Consider the following 21,999-nt stretch of genomic DNA (forward strand, 5'->3'; position numbering starts at 1 on the left):
TAATGCTGCGATATATCCAGATAGCTTTCCATAATTAGTATGTATTGGTGGGAATAAGAAATTGTTGTTAGCTGCAAATCTTATGCGGTTCAAGTTAACCAAAGTAGTCTCAGAAAATATATTTACTATGGGAGGATTACGTGTTACCTTAAATAACATTACGGCTAATTTTTAATGAACAAGATTTTTTACTGAAAGTATTCTGTGGTTGTGAAGCATATCAGAAGCACTGCAGTAGAATGAGCTGAATGATAATATCCGGATGGCTTGATTCTGCAAATGCTGTAGTGGTGCAATGTGAGTTGGATATGTGTTATTCCATGCTGCAATGCAATAATGGAGAGGGCTGTGAATAAAATAATAATACAAGGTTAGCAATGTTGGTTTGCTAAAATAATACGTAGATTTATGTAAAATTCTAATACCGGGAGAAATTTTGCGCTTCAAATAGGCGATATGCTTCATAAATTTTAAGTTTGAGTCAAGAATTATTCCAAGAAATGAGCATTCGCTAACTGCACTGATGTCAAGAAAGTTTAGGTTGACAGTGGGAATGAATTCTGGTGTCCTATGATTCGAATGAAAAAGCATAAAAGACATTTTGGTAGGATTTATTCTTAACGAGTTAAGCTGACACCACGTTAAAATATTTTTCAGATCACTGTTTAGCTTAGTAGTTAGAGAAGGTAGTGAACAATCGGTTGCAAGTAAGGTAGTGTCGTCAGTGTAAAGGAAGGCCTCAGTTTCGGGTAAATCATTTATATAAAGCAGGAATAGTGGACCAAGTATAGACCCCTGCGGGACCCCTTTATTGGTTATTCTGAAATTAGAAAGTGAAGAAATAAAATACACAGCTTGTTTCTATCTGGTAGGTAACTTTTTATAAGTGCTAATGCTGGGCCATCGACGCCTACTGCCCATTGTTTAGCAAGTAAGATGGCGTGGTTTATAGATTCAAATGCTTTGGATAGATCGATAAAGACTGGTCCTGCATAGAAACCGGCATCTATAGCGCTTTTTATTTTATCCGTGAAAGAAAGTATAGCACAGTCAGTCAAGGATCCTACCCTGAAGCCAAATTGATTTGGCGAAAGAATGTCAAATTTTGAGAAGTATTTGGTTAAGTGCGTTTTGATAACCTTGCTACAGAAAGGAAGTATAGCAATAGGGCGATAATTAGAAATGTAGGAGCGGTCACCCTTTTTAAATACTGGAATAATTTTTGCTATCTGGTGGTATTTTGATAATGAGTACTTTGCACCATCTAGATTTAAAAACTCTGTATACTACGTTGTTTCTTACATAAAGAGCTACACCCCCATGTACAGTTTCGTTACTTTTAGTACTTGATAGCTTTGCCTACAAACGAGCTCTAGGTTATATCCAGGGAGTGGATATGTTTGACACATGTTTTCAGGTAACCAAGTTTCTGATAAAGCAATGGAGTAAAACGTGTGTGGTGTAGTGTTGCGCAAAGGTCCACAAATGCATCGTAATGTTCCTGGAGGCTCCTTATGTTCAGATGGAGTAATGATAAATCAGATGATATAGGTGACTGATTAATAAATGTTCGTGGTTCTAGGAGTTCGAACGCCATCTTTTTTTCCCCTTCCATCTGTTGTTGAAGCTTAACCTTATGTGTTGACATGCGACTCATCTGGTGGTCTTGTGGACAGCACTGGTCATGGTTTTTCTGGTTTTTGTGACACATTGTTCCGTCCACAGGAACTGTCATTGTTTGCTTTTCTTCAGTTTCAATGCTTCACACAAGAGTGCTTTGCTTTGAGGACTTAAGTGGTTGTTAAAAAACACTTGGCTCATCTTTTGTTTCGCCAAGATCTTTTGCAGTCACCCGTCGCTACGCACACCTCATCGGCCAATCGAACAGCCCTGATTGTGTACACTGCCAGATGCCCGAAACACTGCAACACGTACTGTGCGACTGCCCAGCATATATGCTGGAGCGAAGGACGTTAGACAGTTTCCTAGCCAGCGTTGACAGACAACTACTGTCGGAGGAAGCTATTCTCAGCCCATGGCCTGACACTGCAATTTCAATGCGTGCCACAAAAGTATTGTTGAAGTTCCTGCAGGACACCAAGCTCGACGAGCGGCTCTAGCGAGGCAACTGTCTCATGTACATAAGCACTCACCACTTCTCTTATCATCATCATCCATCCCAATACTTTCACTCCCCTTCCTTCTTCCCCAGTACAGAGTAGCAGACTAGAGCGCACTAGCTCAGGTCGACCTCTCTGTCTTTCCTATCAATAAATTCTATTCATTCATTCGCAGTCAACCGAGCTTTCTTGGCTCTTCTCTGGAAATGGTTATTTTTGTCTCTTGAGACAAATTGAACAATTAGGTTATTTGCTCTCGCGTTATTAGCAGTGGGCACTCTGTGAACGGTATCAATGTCTGAAGGGGTTATAGGGCATTGTACTTTTGTGCCTACATCAACTACTAGTTGTACAAGGTTTTTGTCTGTAGTGTTTGGTATGCAGCGTATCTCAACATCGTTCAAGCGCGAATATTGTTCTAATTGAGTGATTTCTTTTGTGAGGACGGCATTCAATTTTTTCAATTCCTCATTTTCTTTATTCAGAACATTGCCCTCAGCAAGTATACCGTTTTGTTCAGCTTTAATGCTGTCATACTCATTGCTCAAAAATCTAAGACTGTTTTAAGTTTCCAGAATTTCCTTTTTATGAGATAATGCATTTTTCTCACTGAAAGCAAGTGCTCTTCGAAGCTCGCCTGCTAGCTCTTGAGGTGACGTCTTTAGGGACTTAATCTCTTTTTCAAGTTCTGTATTTGGCGGCATAGTGAATACCAGATAAGCGATCTGCAAGGGCCCTTTTCAGCTGCGGTAACAATATAAAAATGAGCATTACATATCTGAAATCTGACAGAAAGATGTTTGAGCCTTTCCTGCGGTTTGGGCTGGGGCTGGGCTATGTGGATCACTCAAATGGTGACAGTGTCGCTGTGTTTTGTCTTTGAGTAGGTGTTGCCAACAGGTGACGTTCCTGGAATTTTAATAAGCTGCAGGGTAGGTGCAGCAACTATCGGATACTTGTCAGCTTCGTGGCGACAGCAGCAGCTTGCAGTGAATGCAGTCTGAAATGTGACAGAAAGACATTTGAGCCTTTTCTGCAGCTTGGGCTGGGGCTGGGCTATGTGGATTGCTCAAATGGATGTCGAACTGAAATTGTGACATGCTTCAGTGTGTGATGTGTGGACTTTGCTCTTGCAGATGCTTCAGGGACTTCCAAGGTTGAGTCGCCACAGCACACAGTGGTGTCCGAGTTGTTCTGCAGCCAGTGTTCCTACAGCTGTCTCAACAAACCTTCCTTGGTGAACCACTTCTCTTCGAAGCACAAGGAAACAGACATCTCCTTTAGGACTGTGGTCATGAAGTGCCGCATAAACAAGACTGCCCCTGCTGCTAAAGGTAATGGTAAGACTGGCCGGTCACTTAGCAATCATTTACAGAGTTTACATGGCTTATAAGTTCGAAAATGTTGGCAGTGGCTTAGCTAAGCTAACCCTGGATATGCAAAGCGAAAGCTTGGTTTGTTTGCCTGGTCAAGTGTTGGTTTCACTTGGTTAACTTTTGATTTAGCTGTAATTATTGTACTCAGGTATACAATCATCGTTAAGCCAGGTACGATGGCTGTGCCTAGGTCAGTGGCTAGACGTGACTGTGATTAGGCTTAGGTAGAACACACATCGTTCGACGCTGCGACAGCTGTTGTGCCACAGGGAAAGCACAAGTGCTAGACATGCAAAGAGACGCTGGAAACATGCGCAGCATCGAAGCGCAAACAGATGGGGCACGAACGCGGTCGCTATATTGATCTCAACGGTGTGGCACATGTTGCATTCTGAACCCTCTCGAATGAAGCAGCTCGCCGGGCAATATCTGTGGGGAGGTCAGACGAGGACTCAAAGCCTCCCGCTCCCATGCAATGTTAGAGAAGACGGCCTGGCCTCACTCTCATCCATGGCCAAGCTTGCACTGACTAGGCAAGTGCGGCGCTCCTCTTAGCCAGACGCATGGTGTGGTCAGGCGGCGACCCAGCTGCGGAGAGAGCATGCGCCGAGCTGCCACCACTGAGCTACGTGCGGCAAGTCACGTGATGCGTTGCCAAGGCTACGGCGCAGCTGCAGTCAAATTAAGGTCAAATTGCTGGCGACGGCAAAACTCGGTTCGGCGTGGTTAGTAAAGCATTCAATTTAAAAACACTTCTTAAAGGCGTATTAACATATGTTCGACTCTTCATTTCTTGCATTAGATAAAGGTCAGGGACCTCCAAACCCTAGAAAAGATACTGGCAAGCCTCAGAGCACCCTAAATATTTTATATAATAGCTTTCCTACAGCCGGTTTTGTTCTTGTTTTTCACTTTGTCGTGATGTCATGATGCAGAAAGTAGTCAGGTGGGAACAGGACATTGTGATGTGATGTTTTGACACTGGCTCTGGCTCGCTCGGTTGTCTGCTGTGCTGCTGCATCATCTCTTAGAATGAATCGCAGCATAGGAAGTGCCGACATACACAATGCCAAAGTTGTCTGTTCTGGCACATACCCAATGGCACATACTGAGTGGCACATACCGTATTTACCTGAATATAACATGCTGCTGATTCATAAAATAAAAGTAAAACATGACTGCCACATTTGTGATTAAAAAAATATGAGACATGCAGTATTTACCTTAGCATGCAAGAATATTTTTAAAATAAACTTTCATAATGAAAACGCTGCGTCGTCATTTGCACTTTGATGTCCATACACACCAAGCAAGCTGGGGCGGTATTCTTGAGCGGTCACTTTTAGAGATGCTACTATCACTTTCGCAAGTCTCTGCATTGGACTTGTCAAAGCACGCGTCTGACAGAGTTCCTTGCACTGTGCACTGATAGCAATCTTGGCATGGCACCAGAAACGCTGGGGCATCTGGGGCCGAGTCATACGAAATCTCGCGAGAGTGATTGTATTCCTGAAATCTTTTGACCAAAAATACCGCTCTAGCAAAGAGCACAAAATGAAACAACAGCAACCTTCACAAACACTGGAGACCTTCCTTTTCATATTGGCGTGAACGTCTTGCACATATGTGAGTTGGGACAGATATCTAGGGACTTTTGCTTCACGGAATCTTTTTTCTAGGTACTGCTGTACCACGGAGGAAGGCAAACTTTTTCAATGCGAGGTGTACTAGGCGACAGCAACTAAATACTCCACAGTGAGCCTTCTCTCCATTAGTAATTCGTGGCACTGCAGGAAAGCACTGCGTTCATGACCGGGATGTCTATAGTTCGAGTCACGTCTTGGATGGGCTTTTTTTAGTCTGCATTATTATATAATTTTTCCCTTTTGTTTCTGCTGTAGTTGTATTTTACCTCTGTTTTACCACCAGGTCAGACACGGAGCATTCCTTCCAAGGGGAGCGAAGTGATCTGGCACGAAGTGCAGTAGGGGGCTTAGGTAGATGCCACTTTAGTGGCTGCTGACCATTGAATAACGATACAGTAAAAGCTCGTTAATTGAAGTGAAGTGAAGTGAATTCAATACTCATTAATTCGAAATTTGGGATAATTCGAAGTAGTCGCCGCGGTCCGTCCAACAATGTATTGAAACTTTGAAAGTAATATGCAACACATCCCGTTTATTCACACTGAAATCCGCACCGCCACCGATAATTCAAACTCTGCATCACCGTGGATGGGGAGAGTGCTAGTGCGTGAGAGCATGCTGGCTTCGCCACGCGGGTCGAGCAGCTTTGCTTTTTTGATCAGCGGCAAGGACGAAAACACCGTTGCTGCGCGCTGTCTTCTTTGTGTACGAGCGTGTGACGGTGAGCCGGCGAACGCGGCTCAATCTTGCGTGCGCGAGAGGGGAAGGTGTGGCGGAGTGCGCCCTATCTTGTCGCGCGCGAGGCAAGGGGGTGAGGCGAGGGAGGGACGGGGGGATGATCTTCGGCGGTTGCTGCTTACGGCGCGGCCATGCGGGCGCCGCATCTTGAAAGCGATTGCCACGTGGCCAAAGTGCGCGCCCGCGTGGGCCTCATCTTCAAAGCGGTCTGCGATGTTTGCAGAGTGCGTGTAGTGCCGGTAGCTTCATATGCGATGTGCTTTCTACATTTCGTTCGCGTTGAAGCGAGAGCTGTACAAACGTCAATTAGCTCGCTGCTACTGCTGCGTGTCCTCCCTCCAGCGTTTTTCAGCGAGTTTCCGCCGTCATCGAGCGAGATGCGTTCATGCTTACCTGTGCGCGCGTGACACAGTGCTTGTTAATTTTTTTAGTAAGCGAATGCTTACAATACGGCGTTTATACAATACGGCGTTTATACGGCCGATAAAACTATTATCCTTACTTCGTATAGCTATCTACTAATTTTCTATTGCAATCGATGCTTCGCTTTTCACGCGAGTCTGCGACATTTTTTTTTTCTCCGCCCCAGTCACCGTGACGAACGCGCGGATGGAACAAGAGCCATCTCGACGTCGGGCGCACTGGCCGCATCCGGTTACGTTGGCTGCGCCAGTGCTTCAAAGTATAGACGTTGTTCAAGCCAACGTGACGTAGCGTGTGCACGCGTGCTCACGCCACGTCAGACTATATACGCGCCTTAACCGAGCGATTTTTTTCTCTGACTTTCATTAGTTCGAATTTTGTATAATTCGAATTTTCATAGCATCCCCGCGGAATTCGAATTAATGAGCTTTTACTGCACATTGTTAGTGTGAATTCCTTTTATAGTCAAATAATAATTTGCAGTTTACCTAAGTTTTTGTTCATGGCTTGGTGGCGCATACACATAGCGTGCCCATGTGGCACGAATTCCTTCTGTCGCTGACAGCTGTGGCACTGGCAGCGCACCAAACACGCACTGCGAAGCAACGTTCCTTATCCTATGTGTGCCACAGTCACATATGTCAAGCACGAACAACAAATAACTGCGGCTTCGACATTACGGACTCTGTATTGGCATCAGCTGTTGTGATCACATTTAGACAGAAGTTTAAGTGCTGCTTACACAGGAGCAAAGTGCGCTGTCCTCCTTATACTTAGGCAAATGCATAACAGAAGCGAGCGTCCTGAGCAAAAATTTCTCAGACCTCGCAAAAGTCTCCAGATGTGTCTATCGCAACTCACACATGTGCACGAGACTTTTGCAAATATGAAAGAAGCTCTAGTACAAAAACAGTGCTCTGTTGCCATTTTGTGATGGCAGTGATACTGCATCTGATGGCTTTGATGGTAGGCTGTTTGGTTTTGCAAACCAAAACGGCCTGCAAACCAAAACACAGTTTTGGTTTTGCATCTGGTCCTAACGTGCAGGCAATTTTCGCACCAATTTTTTTCGAAAAAGGAGGTGTGCATTAGATTCGAGTAAATATGGTGCCCAATGACCCAAGTTGTCTGCTAAGCCGGACAGCAGCCAGCAGCAAATTATCCATTCGGGCATCTACCCAGTGGCCCATGTTGTCTGCTTGGCAAGGCAGCAGCCAGCATATATATACCAAGTAGCCCAAGTTCACTCTCCTGCCAGCTTTTATTGTGCGAGATTAGCCGACGTTCATCTAAAGTCGGAGAAGTGGCTAAAAAAAGCTATTGTTATAAAGATGCCTTCATTACCGGGTAAAGTAGCTAAAGAAAGCTATTGTTTTAAACAATGCCTTCATTACCATTCTCTAGAAGTTATGCAGAACCTGTGAAGCTGAAAAGCAGCCTGGGGTGACCTCCGATATTAAGCAGTGACTATTGCATGGCTCTGGGGTGGCCATGCCCTGGGGTCCGCGGCATATCTGCTAACCAACACGTGCCCATGTCATCTGCTTAGGTGTTAGGCTGTGAATAATAAAATTTGTCAATTACCAGTCGTGCGGTGTTGCCAAAATTGCCTTGATAGTACTATCTACTGCTCATTTATAACCAATTTAGCCAAAACCCAAAGTGAAATTCAGTCAAAGAAACGCCGCAAGGCAAGCACACTGCTGAAGTAAATCGGGTGGCCAGTGCCTGTATAGCTAGGTACCCTGTCATTTTTGAAGTGGCAACACACCGAGCTAAATGCACTGTTTGTTCATGCAGGGCATCTTAGACAACACTGCAATTGCGGTGCACAAGAAAACATGTTCCATGCACTTTTTTTAAAAAATATTTCGTGGGCTTTCTTTAGGACACACGAAAAATAACCACGCAACAAGTAGGAAGTTAGAAAATGAGGAATTAGATGTTTCTCAGAATGCCATGCAACTTTCTTATTTGAAGTTGTGCCCTAAACTTGATACTTGCGAAGTTATTTAATTAAGTAATTATGCGATTAAGCAGCATAAAAAGTAATGACAACCATTCCACTCTCTGAAAATGGAATGCGGTGAAAGCACTTTGCTTTTCGATTGAGAGCTTTGACTGTCGTCAGCTTTCGCTTCCATTCCATCTTCACAGAGTGGAATGGTTGTCATTTTTTTGCGTTACGAGTCTGGTGTCGTTGCTCGTTTGGAGGTGCCTGGGCTCGCGATTGTCGTTTTCGTTCAGCATCGTGGGAACATTCTTCATCGGTGGTCGTTTCATGCTGGCGCCGTTTACATTCTTGTTGCTGTTCCGTCCAGCGCTTCTCGTATGCATGTTGTTCGTCGGGTGTACGAACTATACGTGTCTGCCCCATCGATAACGCAGTTGTTTTTAGTGCCAATATCTCCTGCTTTTATACTGCAATATATACTGCGATAGCCTTGACGTCACGCTTCTTTTGCGCCGTGCGTTCTAATCTGTTCCGCATTTTGACATCTGCGCCACTGCACTGGACCCATATGCTTTCGTTAGAAATCGCTAAGTCCATTTCTGTTGTCGGATGCCGAAAAAACTGCGGAAAAATAGTCATATATACAGCTTTTGCTGCAAAAAATTACAGCAGAACTCATCTTACGATGATGTCGACAGTCATGTGATTGCATTCAAGCAATGTCACGACACACTGTATTTCTGAACTCACATTTAGTTAACATTGGTAGTAGTCATTCTGAGAATTCCGTTGCTTTGGCTGTATGTGGCATGCTGTATAGAGTCGTGTAAGGGCCGCACTTATTTTTCACTATTTTAACGAGGTGCGGCCCCACTGCTCTCCTCCTGACTGTAGTCTGCAGTCGGCTGGTCATCAAACCCATGGCCAAGAATATGCTACCTGGCTGCCAACTGAAGGCACAAGCCTTAGACGTCACCTACTCCGCCGCTGAACATGCTATGTACGTTATAGGGGTATTACTCAGGCTCGCGCGTGCGCACCTGACCCTTCTCTGGATCGCACAGCGCCGGCGGAGCGGCAGTCGCTCCCTAGCACTTTCGCAGCAGCCCTAGCAGTCAGAGCTGTGACCCCTAACCCGCGGTTCGCAGTGAGTTGCGACCACGGCGGGTTCAGGCCAGTGGGGACAGGGTGAGTCTCGACCTAAGGTGTTTATTCACCTTGGTGTACAATGGTTCCAACAGACAGCAACAGCCACAACACACACAAACACAACACAACACAACACAAAACCTCAGCGGCGGAGCATTCCGCACGTCTGGGGCGAAACAAACCGCACAATGTGGGAACCACAAAAGAGGCTGATAAGAGTTCAGCTCACCCAAAAGTGGATCCGCGCTCGGGCCCTGGGGCGGTGAGTCGCACACCAAGGTCCGGGCGCCACAGGGGGACGGCGTGCGGCGGTCTCAGCGGCTGATTTGAGATGCGGCCGTTCGCTAGCTCTTCCGCCGTGAGACAAAGATCCGTCGGGGGAATAGCGCTTCTCCCGAGCGGCGGAGAGGGGTCTCCCCGGTTCCAAGAAAGGGAAAGGAGGGCACGGGGTGCCTTGGCTACAGCGTCGCGGCCAGGCGCGAAGAACAGCGGGAGTGGCGAAGGTGCCCTCTCCTCGCTACCCTCCGCGAGCGAGCACGTGATTATCGCGTGATAACCGCGTGGCCGCTCCGGAGATATCGGGATGCGCGTGCGATCCCCACATCCCCCCCTCCTTAAAATAACCCTTTAGCCGCTAAGAGGCCGCCGTCACCTGAGGCTTTCCTGCGAGAGGGACATGCTACTCCGACAGCAACACGGTTTGAGTCCATGTTGGTGAGGGAGCAGCTCTAGCTGCAGACCGTCGTTGTCGCCGTGTAGGTGGTCGCGAGCCAGGCCGGAACGTTGAACGATGCAACGGAGCAGCTTGGCAGTAACGGGACGCAGCAGGAGGCAAGAAGGCTGCTGGGTCCGGGTCACCTTGCGTCTCGGCGGCGTCACCTGCCCAGTCGGACGTGCCGGGTCCGTGGTGGCGAAAGGGTCCCTGGATGTTTCTTGGCTGCCTCGATTACCAGCCAGCCTCGAGATGGCGCAGGACAGCTCTTTTGATGTTCTCGGAGGTCGATGCCCTCTGGTATGGTCGAACGCTTTTCTTCCGGTTCGCTCCGACACAGCTCGCCCCCTCGCGGGTGTCGGCACGCAAGATAGGCAAAGGCGCGCCGACCCGCCCCGACGATGGCTTGCACCTCGCTGCGCAGCAGGGGTCCACTCTGTCCTTGCGGGAGAAGTGTACGCTCGGCCTTGAGGCTGGATGCTTGGTTGCGGGGCTTGCAACTCGGTCGCGGAGCTGTGCGGTGCGGTTCGGCGAATTCTGCGCCGCTGCGACCATTCCGGACCGGAAGTCGTCCGCTGCACCTCTCACCTCGCTGTTAGCCGCAGGAGGATGTTTTCTCGCCGCCTGTTGCCTGCACTGGGCTGCTGACTGCTTGCGGCCTGCTCGTCCCCACCGGCAGTGGAGATGGTCTTTCCTTTTTGCTTGGTGGTTGTTTCACGGCTCCCGACGGGCGGTCTGCTGCTGCGACAATTCTGTTAGCCCCTCTCGCTTCTTCCAAAGAGAAAGCGCGTGCTCGCTCTGGAAGCCTGCATGCTAGACATCGGAGGAGCATTCCGTCCGATATCACGCACAATAAAATAGCCTCCGCGAACCGGACAGAGTTAGTTCTGCCGATATCGCAAGTTATAATGCCGCACCGGGCTCGAACGTCGAGCCGTGCCACCCGATGCCGCTGCCTGCGGGCGCGGGAGAGCATTCTCCTCGGGCCACTCGTTCCCTCTGTCATAGTAGGGTTTGAGATCGCAGACATGCACCGGTCGGCTGATCGGTCTTAGCTTCAAGTCCGCCAGCCTGTACACGAGCGAAGAGACAATCTCTCGCACCCGGTACGGTCCTGTCCATTTCGGCGCCAGAGAAGCTGAGAATTTCTTACTGGCGTCGCTCAGGACGTGATTTCGTCTCAACACCAGGTCGCCCACTTTGTACTGAACTTCCCGATGAGAGCGGTCGTACTGCGCTTTCTGCTCGGCACGTGCAGTGCTCAGGTTCCGTCGCGCTTTTCGTAAAGCCTCCGTTACCTTCGCGCGCAGCCCAGTCGCATAATCGGCGCGTGCCGACGAAACAACCAGTTCCGTGCTGCTTCGTTCCTGTAGAGTAAGTTCTACCGGATTCAACAGCTCCCTCCCAAGGTTGAGGGTGGCGGGTGTATACCCAGTCGATCGATTCACTGTCGACCTGATTGCAAATCCAATTTCAGGAAGACAAGCGTCCCACTCATTGTGCGTCCCCGCAAATGCAACTAGCATGTGCTTGATGTTGCGGTTCACACGCTCAGTGGGATTCGCCTGGGCATGGTACGTGGTTGTTCTCCTGTGCTTAATGCCGATAGCTGCACAAGAGTCCACGAAGAGTTTGGCAGTAGGACGCATTGTCCGTTATCAGCTGCTCAGGATAGCCGAATCGTGTAAACACCTCGATCAGCTTTCCCATGATAACGCGTGCCGTCAGCTTCCGTAGTGGGAACAGTTCCACCCACTTGCTGAAATGGTCTGTGATTACGAGAAGGAATCGGCTCCCGCTCGGTGTCCTGGGGTAAGGCCCCATGACGTCACATGCCGCAATTTGCCACGGTGTTCGGCTATTGATCGGCTGCATGAGCCCGGGTGGGCGTCCACCACGCGGCTTCACGCGTTGGCACACGTTGCACGAGCGGGCGTAGCGCATCACATCCCGCTTCATTCCAGGCCAGGTAGCAAAGCGGCACAACTTCAGATAAGTCTTAGGGCCACTTGCATGCCCGGCCAGGCACGTATCGTGAAAGTAGCGTAAAAGTGCTCCTCTCAGCGTGCGTGGAATCACCGCTTTGAAGGACTCGTGTGTATCCTTCTCCGCGGGAATGTATCTCAGCAGGACGCCGTCAGAGTCTAGCAGGTAGGAATCCATCGCGCTCACAGCATTACCAGCTGTTTCAGAGCGCCGCGCACCCACAGCAATACCAACTGCGTCCATGTGCGCCGCGGCCGCGCCGCCGGGCTCCCGGAGCCCCTCAAACACTTTCTTACAAAACGGATCCTCCCGCTGTGCCTCTAACAGCTCCTTTCTGCCGAACACGCTCCCCACTGAACTGACGCAGTCCAAGTGGTTCACGCTTTCGTCCTGAGAAGGGGGTTCATCCGCCCTTCCTTCGGGACCAGCGCCGTCGAGCATTGTAGCAGTTACTCTGCTCTTCGGCTGAGTCACTGAGGGGTCACGATGGGTATTAATATTACCCCTCCTGACAACCTCAATCGTCGCAGCGGTTAGTCCGCTCTCAAGCTCAGTTTCGGGCGAGGTGAGTTGAGTAGTAATATCACTCTTCTCACAGTCAACGGGCGCGCGCGAAAGTGCGTCCGCCACAACGTTGTTCTTTCCTCTCCTGTAGCGAACGGTAAAATCGTATCGCTGCAGGAGAAGTGCCCATCGCGCGAGCCGGCCGCTCGGCTCTCCTAAGCGCCTAAGCCAAGTTAATGCCATATGATCGGTCTCAATTATGAATGGGACTCCATCAATATAGTAGTCAAACTTTTTGAGAGCGAAAATGATCGCCAGACATTCCTTTTCGGTCACGGAGTAATTTTTCTCTGCGGCAGTCAAAGAGCGGCTGGCAAAAGCTACCGGGCGCAAGCTACCTTCGTGCTGTTGGAGCAAAACCGCTCCTAGGCCAAGGTCGCTGGCGTCCGTATGAATGACAAATTCTTTGTTCAAATCAGGTAGCCTTAACTCGGTGGTTTCCACGAGCGCGTTTACGAGGTTGCGCAGTGCCTCCTCTTGCTCGGGACCCCACCTCCACTGCTCACCTTTCCTCAACAGCATTGTCAAGGGGGCTTGCAGTGCAGCGCAGTTTGGGATGAACTGTCGATAGAAATTCGCCAGCCCCAAAAAGCGTCTCAGTCCGCCTATGTCTTCCGGTGACGGGTAGTTCAATAATGCCTGAACCTTGTCATCACACGGTAGAAGGCGTCCGTTATCCAGTTTAAACCCCAGTAGCGTTACTCGGGTTGCCGCAATCTGGGTCTTGGTCGGGTTTAGCGTTATCCCCGCAGACCTCAGACGCTCCAACACGTCCCTGAGATGGCGTAAGTGCCCATCAAAGGTACGCGAGTATACCACAACATCGTCCAGGTAAGCAAGAGCGTGGTGCCACCTTGCGTCACCCAAGACACGGTCCATCAGGCGCTGGTAAGTCGCAGGCGCACCGACAAGTCCGAATGGCATACGGGTAAACTGGAAAAGTCCCCTGTGACACGTGAAGGCAGTCTTCTCTCGGTCACTGGGATCTACCTCCACCTGAAAGTATCCTCTGCTTGCATCGAGCGTAGTGAAGTACTTCGCTCCGCCAACGTTGGATACGATCGAGGGAATGCTAGGAAGCGGATATGCGTCCTTGCGTGTCACCTCGTTCAGGCGGCGATAGTCAACACAAAGGCGGAATCCTTTTTAGGAACCAACACCACAGGAAAACCCCATGGGCTGTCCGATCTTTCAACAACGCCTGTATCGAGCAGTTCGTCCAGAGCGCTGTCTAGTGCTTTCCTCTTAGCCAAACTCACCGGCCGAGGATTACACTTCCACGGAGAGGCGTCGCCTGTCTCAATTTTGTGCCTGTATAGCGTAGTGCAACCAGGCCGCTCTGTGAATACGGCATCATATTCAGTCAGAAGCGCTGAGAGGCGAGCCTTTTCTTCCCCCGACAAACTGCTTGAGTCGTCCAGCAGCGGGTGGTATCGTTCGCCCCTCACTGCGGCACAGTCTGCCACCGCAGCGGGGGTTATGGGCTTTGCGGGAAGGGAGCAGTTACCCTCCGCGCCTCTTTTCTCAGCGCGGTTGGCCGGACGGCATTTCGACCCGGCCGCAACCGTTCTGAGGGACCTTTTCGGGCAATCGTTTGGTCGGTCTGCGCGCGAAGCATCATCGAACGAAGTTGTCTCTGACGCTTTTTGAAATGAAACGAAAGGTTTCAGGGTGCCACATGCTCGCTCCCTATATCCTCCGTTGCAGACGTCAATAACAATGCCCGTCTTGGCGAGGAAATCTCTACCAAGAATTATAGGAACCGACAGGCCGGGAAGGTGAGCTAGGCGCTGTCGCCTCACCCGTTTCTCCCACCGCACCACAAGCCTAGCAGCACAGCTCGCGTGTGCCGTGCCGCTGGCCAGTCGGAAGGTCACATTACTCTCTCTCAGTCGGATAGTGCTCCGACGGAGATGTTCACACACCTCGTCACCGAATAGTGAAGCGCTTGCTCCTGTGTCTAACAGCGCAAAAAACCTGCGCCGGGCGACTGTAACCTCTATGAGCGGGACTGGCGTGTCGCTGGGCAATCCAAAACGACAAGCCAGCGGGGCAAGGAGTTCGTGTGTCTCACTTCGCACCGCTGTAACCGCCGCCGGCCATGCAGCATTGCTCACCGGCGGCCCCGCTCGTTTCCCGAAAGCGCGTGCTCTCGGTTCGCAGGCTGTCTGCAATCCCGGGCGTAGTGCCCCGGCTGGTTGCACCGATAACAGAGGAGAGCCGGCCTTTGACGGGCTTGGCGTCCAGTGCCTCGCGCCGTTTGACCGTTATTCCTCTGTATCGACTGCTCCCTTGCAGGCACGCTCTGCTCTCGCATCATCGAGCCGGCATATCGACCACGATTCTGCATACCTCGGCCATCGGCAGCGCATGCTGCACGCATGGCATAAGTGTACGGATCGAGAGCCCGGTCGGATAAGCCCCAACCGTTTCTCAGTTGTCCGTCACTGAAAGCAACCACACCATCTCCACCGGAACGAGTGCGAAAAGTGTCCCCGTTCCACGCGCATCGCGGCTCAAGTGCCCTCGACGCTGGGGGTGGAGGTCGGTATGAGCGCAAGGCGAGTATGTCCGCCTGTATGCGCTTTGCCTCCGAGGCCAGCTCATCCAAATCCCTGAACTTGCTGCCTCTTAGGTACGCTGCGAAGGTGGGATGAGCTTGTCGTGTGACTCTCTCCACCTTATCGCAGTTCGGAGCGGTAGGGTCAGCGGTACGATAAAGTTCGTCCATCGCCCTGACGTACTCGAGCAAGGATTCGTCCGGATGCTGAGTACGTAGCTCCAACTCGCGCCGCAGACGACGCTCGTAATCTGCGGGCAGGAATTCCTCGCGTAATCCCGCTCGGAACTCAGCCAGCGTGCTAGACCGGTAGCCAGTAAGCCGGAACCAGCGGGCAGCGTGATCAGTTAACGACACTGGTATGACGCGTTCCAGCATCTCGTCATCGGACAGCCCCGTTGCGCGCTGGTAAGTCAGCACGCGATCGAGGTATCCGTTGACGCTAACTGAATCATGATACCCGCTGTAGGTGGGTAAGTCCACCCTCACTCTCGGTCTAGCAGCGGCGGCAGATGTCAGCAGAGTGTCCTGCACGGCACCTGTCAACCTCTCAATCAAGCGCATCGCATCCTGCAACAGCACCTGTTGAGGCTCGCTCTGGCCAGTAATGCCTGGCACAGGAGCAGAACGCGTCGAGCAAGTATGCCGCAGTGGCTCCATGCTCTCCGCAAACACTGGCGAAGGGTTCGGCGTAATGTGCCTCACGCCTTCAAGGGTACGAGGCTCGCTCTGGCCAGTAATGCCTGGCACAGGAGCAGAACGCGTCGAGCAAGTATGCCGCAGTGGCTCCATGCTCTCCGCAAACACTGGCGAAGGGTTCGGCGTAATGTGCCTCACGCCTTCAAGGGTACGAGGCTCGCTCTGGCCAGTAATGCCTGGCACAGGAGCAGAACGCGTCGAGCAAGTATGCCGCAGTGGCTCCATGCTCTCCGCAAACACTGGCGAAGGGTTCGGCGTAATGTGCCTCACGCCTTCAAGGGTACATCCTGCCGGAGAGAGCGCCTCGTGTGTAGCGCTACCCTCTTCGAAGCTTATCAAATTCCCAGGGCTAATGTTCGCCGCAGGGCATGACTGAGCGGTAGCAGTTACCGCCGCTTCGAATTGTTGCCTGTTGGTAGCAACCTGCGACAGCGTATACAACGGCTGTAAATCAGCCCCGTATGCTGCCATGGTTCGTTCGTGCAGTGGCAGACACTCACACAAACAGACTCAACCTGTCACACCTCTAGCCCCACGTTGGGCGCCAAATATAGGGGTATTACTCAGGCTCGCGCGTGCGCACCTGACCCTTCTCTGGATCGCACAGCGCCGGCGGAGCGGCAGTCGCTCCCTAGCACTTTCGCAGCAGCCCTAGCAGTCAGAGCTGTGACCCCTAACCCGCGGTTCGCAGTGAGTTGCGACCACGGCGGGTTCAGGCCAGTGGGGACAGGGTGAGTCTCGACCTAAGGTGTTTATTCACCTTGGTGTACAATGGTTCCAACAGACAGCAACAGCCACAACACACACAAACACAACACAACACAACACAAAACCTCAGCGGCGGAGCATTCCGCACGTCTGGGGCGAAACAAACCGCACAATGTGGGAACCACAAAAGAGGCTGATAAGAGTTCAGCTCACCCAAAAGTGGATCCGCGCTCGGGCCCTGGGGCGGTGAGTCGCACACCAAGGTCCGGGCGCCACAGGGGGACGGCGTGCGGCGGTCTCAGCGGCTGATTTGAGATGCGGCCGTTCGCTAGCTCTTCCGCCGTGAGACAAAGATCCGTCGGGGGAATAGCGCTTCTCCCGAGCGGCGGAGAGGGGTCTCCCCGGTTCCAAGAAAGGGAAAGGAGGGCACGGGGTGCCTTGGCTACAGCGTCGCGGCCAGGCGCGAAGAACAGCGGGAGTGGCGAAGGTGCCCTCTCCTCGCTACCCTCCGCGAGCGAGCACGTGATTATCGCGTGATAACCGCGTGGCCGCTCCGGAGATATCGGGATGCGCGTGCGATCCCCACAACGTGGACGTAGTGAAATACGGCTCTAACACATACGTAGCCTGCGCAGCGACGCCAACCACCACTCTCATCAGTGCCGCTACAGTGCGCGCACACTCCTCCACCACTTCTGAAGAGGTCGTGATCGCACTAGCCATCGCGAATCCCCACACATGCACGGTTCTCAGTGACTCCAAACAAGCCATCCAAAATTTCTCAAAAAACTCGCTTTGTCTCCCTGCCGCACACATCCTCTGCGGTTGTGCTCTCGACAGAACTGTAAGCTTAGTGTGGGTACCTGCTCACGCGGGGAACTCTGGGAACGAAGGGGTTGACCGTTTAGCCCGAGGCCTAACTAACCGGGAGGCCAGCCCCTCGAGCCCGGATGCTCTCGCAGAGGCCCCCAAATCCTATGCCGAGATTACTAACTTCTACAGGGAGACGAGACGCGTGTACCCGCCTCCCCACTCCAACCTTGACCGAGTGCAAGCCACCATGCTTAAATTAAATTACGAGATTTAACGTGCCAAAACCACTTTTTGATTATGAGGCACAGCCACCATGCTTCACAGACTGCAGACCAATTCCATTCTCAGTCATTCTAGACTTTATTTAATCACTGGCAGGGATTTACGACCCTGCCTGTACTAAGGGCAACCACCCATGGAGTGTTGGCCACTTGGGCACACATTCTCTGGGGATACGAGGGTAACCCTCCCCCACAATCATTACTGCCAGCTCCCTCCGAGGAGGGTTGGAACGAGCTGTTGACAAGAACAGACAAGAAAACACAACTTGTACTCGTCTCGTGGGCCCAAGATGTCGCCCTCACCTGGGAGCCACAGTAGGCCTACCTGCCCTAATTTCCAACCCTGCAGTGGTAAATAAAGTTGTTTCTCTATCTCTCTCTTTCTTACATGGGACTAAACATCTTGGTCAAAATGGTGTCAGTGCAACCGGCGACTACTTCACACTCCAGATTTCCGAATGTACGATTGCTTCAGAGGTCAACATGCAGCTCTCGCCATCTAGGAGGGGTACACAGAACTGCACAGCACGCGATAATTCGCCGATGCACGCTCACCTCATCGGGGCACTGAATGAAATGGCTTCTTGGATGGAATTTCTTTTTCGAAATTTTAGGCTGCCAAGTTAGGGCTGTGGCCCTTAAACAGGTGCGTCCCTTACACAAGTCTATACATTACTCCAATATCGTCCCACTTTGCTATGACACTCACTTGCCAAGGCCGCCTATGAGCATGGCGTCATGATGCTGACCCAATGATGAAGAAGGAATAACGTCGATGGAACGACAAAGGTGGTATGACGACGACAGCTTTTGGACAATGGGATGATGCTTCTTAAGTGATGATGGCATAACGACGACAGTCTGACAATGACAAGATTATGATAATGGGATGATGATTGTGTGTGACAATGTTGGTATGACAATGAATGCGTAATAGCAACTGTCCAATAACAGTGCAATGAGGTTGATGACATGACAATGACGCTTAATCACAATTTAATGTCGACAGCTTGATTACGGTGAAATGACAAAGAAGGAGTGATGTCAATGGATCGATGAAGGCTGTAGGGCAACAATGGGATAACATTACTGAAGTGACAACAAAAGTAAAATGACAGCATTGCGATGACTGCATGATGATGATGGCATATTGAGGGTTGGATGATGAAGTTAAAATGACGACAGTGGAACGACCGCGATGCCATCACGTCTGTGACCATGTAGTTTCGTACAATAATTACTCAAAGGAAATGTGGCACCGCTGTCTACAGGAGCTGCAAGCAGGGTGGTTTAGCCCGCACGGGTTTGCCCAAAGTTGGTCCTTCTGACTGTGAACAACTTTGTGACTTTGCAAACTCATCAATTTCAACAAAGTACGGCGTTATAAATAATTAAATAAATAATAATAAAATTGTCCAACGGCAAGATTCGAACACAGAACCTCTAGCACATAAGCCCGATATTGAAACCATTACACCCCGGATGTATGCATCGGCACTGACGCACGTGGACAAGCCAGCGCGTTGAGACGTGAAGCATGTTTCCATTTGGGCACCTCCAATTAGCATCAATAATGAGTGTTTGCAGTCTTGTTGCCTTATGCATGTAGAAAATGATAGATTGCTTTATTTTTTTGAAATTTAGGCTAATGAAGGCCGATAAAACATTGTAAATGAAGCCACAAGAACATCTGAAGCCACAAGCACGAAGATCAAACAAATCTATGTACTAATCGTCATTCCCATTATGACCGAATGATTGTAGTGCCAGCATTACCTCTAGTGATTATTGTAGGAAGCTGTATGTGTATGACAACAGATGCATCTTAGCAACTGTCTGTTGACGACGCGATGATGACGTAGCAGGACAACGGCGACATATGTAATCATGATTGAATGACGACAGCAAGGTTGTGGTAGAATTAAGGATTGATGTCGAAACGATGAAGATGGTATGACGACAATGGGAGGACGTTACTGAAGGGATGATGGTAAAATGACAGCAGCATGACAACAAGGGCGTATCGACAACTGTGTCACAATGATGGCATGACGACAACAGCTTAACGACAGTCTTATGAAGTTCGAATGGCGACACTGGAACAGCCACCACGGTATCGAGACAACGGATGGCAGCAAAAGCATTCGTTGTTTGTATGACGATGATGGTATCACGATACGAGGATGATAAGATGACAATGAATTTATGACAAAAATGGTGTGACGACAAATTTCACAGAACCTGTATGTCGATGGCATGACAAGAGTTAAATCACAAAGCTAAAGTGATGACAATAAAATGACCATGAAGGCATCACAACGGCGGTGTGACGACAAATGCTTGACAATTGCATGACGAAAATCGGATGACAGTTAAAGCTGGAATGACCATGACAGCGTTACGACAAGCACTACGTGGTTGTCCCAAGTTGCCCAAGCTATTGGGCAACTTGGGCCACCGGGTCAGTAATATTGTCACTTGCTCCATACAATAGCCAACAACATGCATTTGGTTGTGCCCTCCTAGAATGCTTCAACATATCTTAAAACCTTGGCTGAAGTTAGCTGGAACTTCCTGCATACACTCATGTGTATGTGTTCATAAGCATTCTAGAAAGCAACAGTTTTTGTATTCCTATTAGACAGTTTTAGCCTATACACATAAATATTTTAGCATTGCTCTCATTGTGGAAAACTTGAACAGATTAAAGAACAGCAGCACTGGTAGCAACATTGTGTGATGTAGGGCTCAATGAAATAGCGGGGACCCCCTCTGCTGCTCAATAGAGAAATCATCATTCTTATTGATCACATCAGTCTTGTTGCTGTTATCTTCTTTTGTTTCTTTGTTTCCTTCATTTGATAGCCAGAACTTTCAATTTTATTTTCTTGTTTGTACATCTTCAAACATAATTTCCTTTAAGGTGTGGAACCAACTAGCCCTAGTTGTACCTTGCTCTTGGTATTGTATCCTATGGCTGCATTTTATCTGTTGGCATAAAGGTTTTGCAGCTATGCCAAAAAGTGTTATGCCACAGAACAGCATTGTAGTGCATTCGGATTTCAGCTCAGCATTACCAGGTATGCTCACCAGCACAGGAACTTGCATTTGTCTCAGTGTTCTGCTAAATTGCAATACTAAATTGTTCATATGTGCTACTGGCTTCAAATCTCCATTATGCGCCTCTTATAATAGCATAAACAGCACAACGCATAATTCCCTGGTTTTCCTTTTTCATCACAGGTCCATCTACATGACTGCCGGAAAGGAAAAAGGCAAAATCTTGCGTCACTTGCCACCACGCAGCGAATGAGCCATGGCATGATTGTTGCTGACACGGCTTTCCCTGGTGCTCGTGGAACAGGCATCCGAGCTGCCTGTTGTGTTCCACTACACTGCCAGTTAATTATTTATGACAAAGTGACTGTCAGTCTGTGGGATGTGTGTGTCTGCTGCGAGAGAAGCACTGTAGTATATACGTGTTGCTGTTGTTTCTTCAACGCTGTTAACCAATTACTTCAAACGTATATTTTGAGTGATAACAATTTTCACTATCATGCAGGCGTATTTTCTACGGTAACGAAAATAAGTAATGCGATCTTTATTTAACATGTACGCTTTAGCTGGTTTGTATCTTTGTAGAATGCTGTTACAATATTCAAGTTCCCCCGTTCGATTATAGTACTGTAGCAAAAGCTACCGTGTTGGCAATAAGCGTTGTAGTATGTGGTAAATAGCTGTTGCTTCAAGACTCATCAACTGTTGTGCAGAGTGAATTGAAATGCTCCGACACAGCATGGATTGTATAATAGTACCGTATCGATTGTTCAACCATTTCAAGCGTTTTATGTATGTGAAACCTATCATCCCCGTTGTGACATCTTCAGCCGAAAGAACATTATTAGTGCATCTTGAGTGAAATGCACTTGTGTCACGTGCAATTGGCTATTAGCATGGAAATGCACATTCTTATAGAAAAGATCATATGGCCGTGCCCTTCAGTCTTGCAATATACTGCCTTATATAGAACTTTTTTCTTTCTTTTTCCTTCTTACCTTAACTGGTGCTAGTAAACATTTAAATAGGCCAGCCATTCAAGTGGGCAGAAAATGAGCAGGTTTGTGTAAAAGGAGGCGAGGCAAGGGTATTGGCGAGTCTGGCAATCACCATCTGGTGATCAAATCATCATCACTTCTGACGATTTCACGCAAGTAAATGTTGAGCTGAAGTTGTGTACGCATTGTTTGGCTAACATACTGCATTTGCATGA

General features: G+C 49.5%; 1 protein-coding gene across 6 annotated transcripts in view; it reads left to right on the forward strand.

The window, feature by feature from the left end:
• The window catches only part of LOC135915436 (uncharacterized), a 49,966-nt gene extending 28,743 nt beyond the window's left edge, over positions 1-21,223 (forward strand). For all 6 annotated transcript variants that reach the window (XM_065448508.1, XM_065448506.1, XM_065448511.1 and 3 more), the window contains 2 exons: positions 3,257-3,454; positions 20,973-21,223. In XM_065448508.1, the coding sequence (XP_065304580.1) occupies positions 3,257-3,454; positions 20,973-20,986 (212 nt within the window). In that variant the 3' untranslated portion in view covers positions 20,987-21,223. The remainder of the gene's footprint in view (positions 1-3,256; positions 3,455-20,972) is intronic.
• The last annotated feature ends 776 nt before the right edge of the window (positions 21,224-21,999 follow it).

This window comes from Dermacentor albipictus, chromosome 4 (genome assembly GCF_038994185.2).
Source record: "Dermacentor albipictus isolate Rhodes 1998 colony chromosome 4, USDA_Dalb.pri_finalv2, whole genome shotgun sequence".
Taxonomy (NCBI): domain Eukaryota; kingdom Metazoa; phylum Arthropoda; class Arachnida; order Ixodida; family Ixodidae; genus Dermacentor; species Dermacentor albipictus.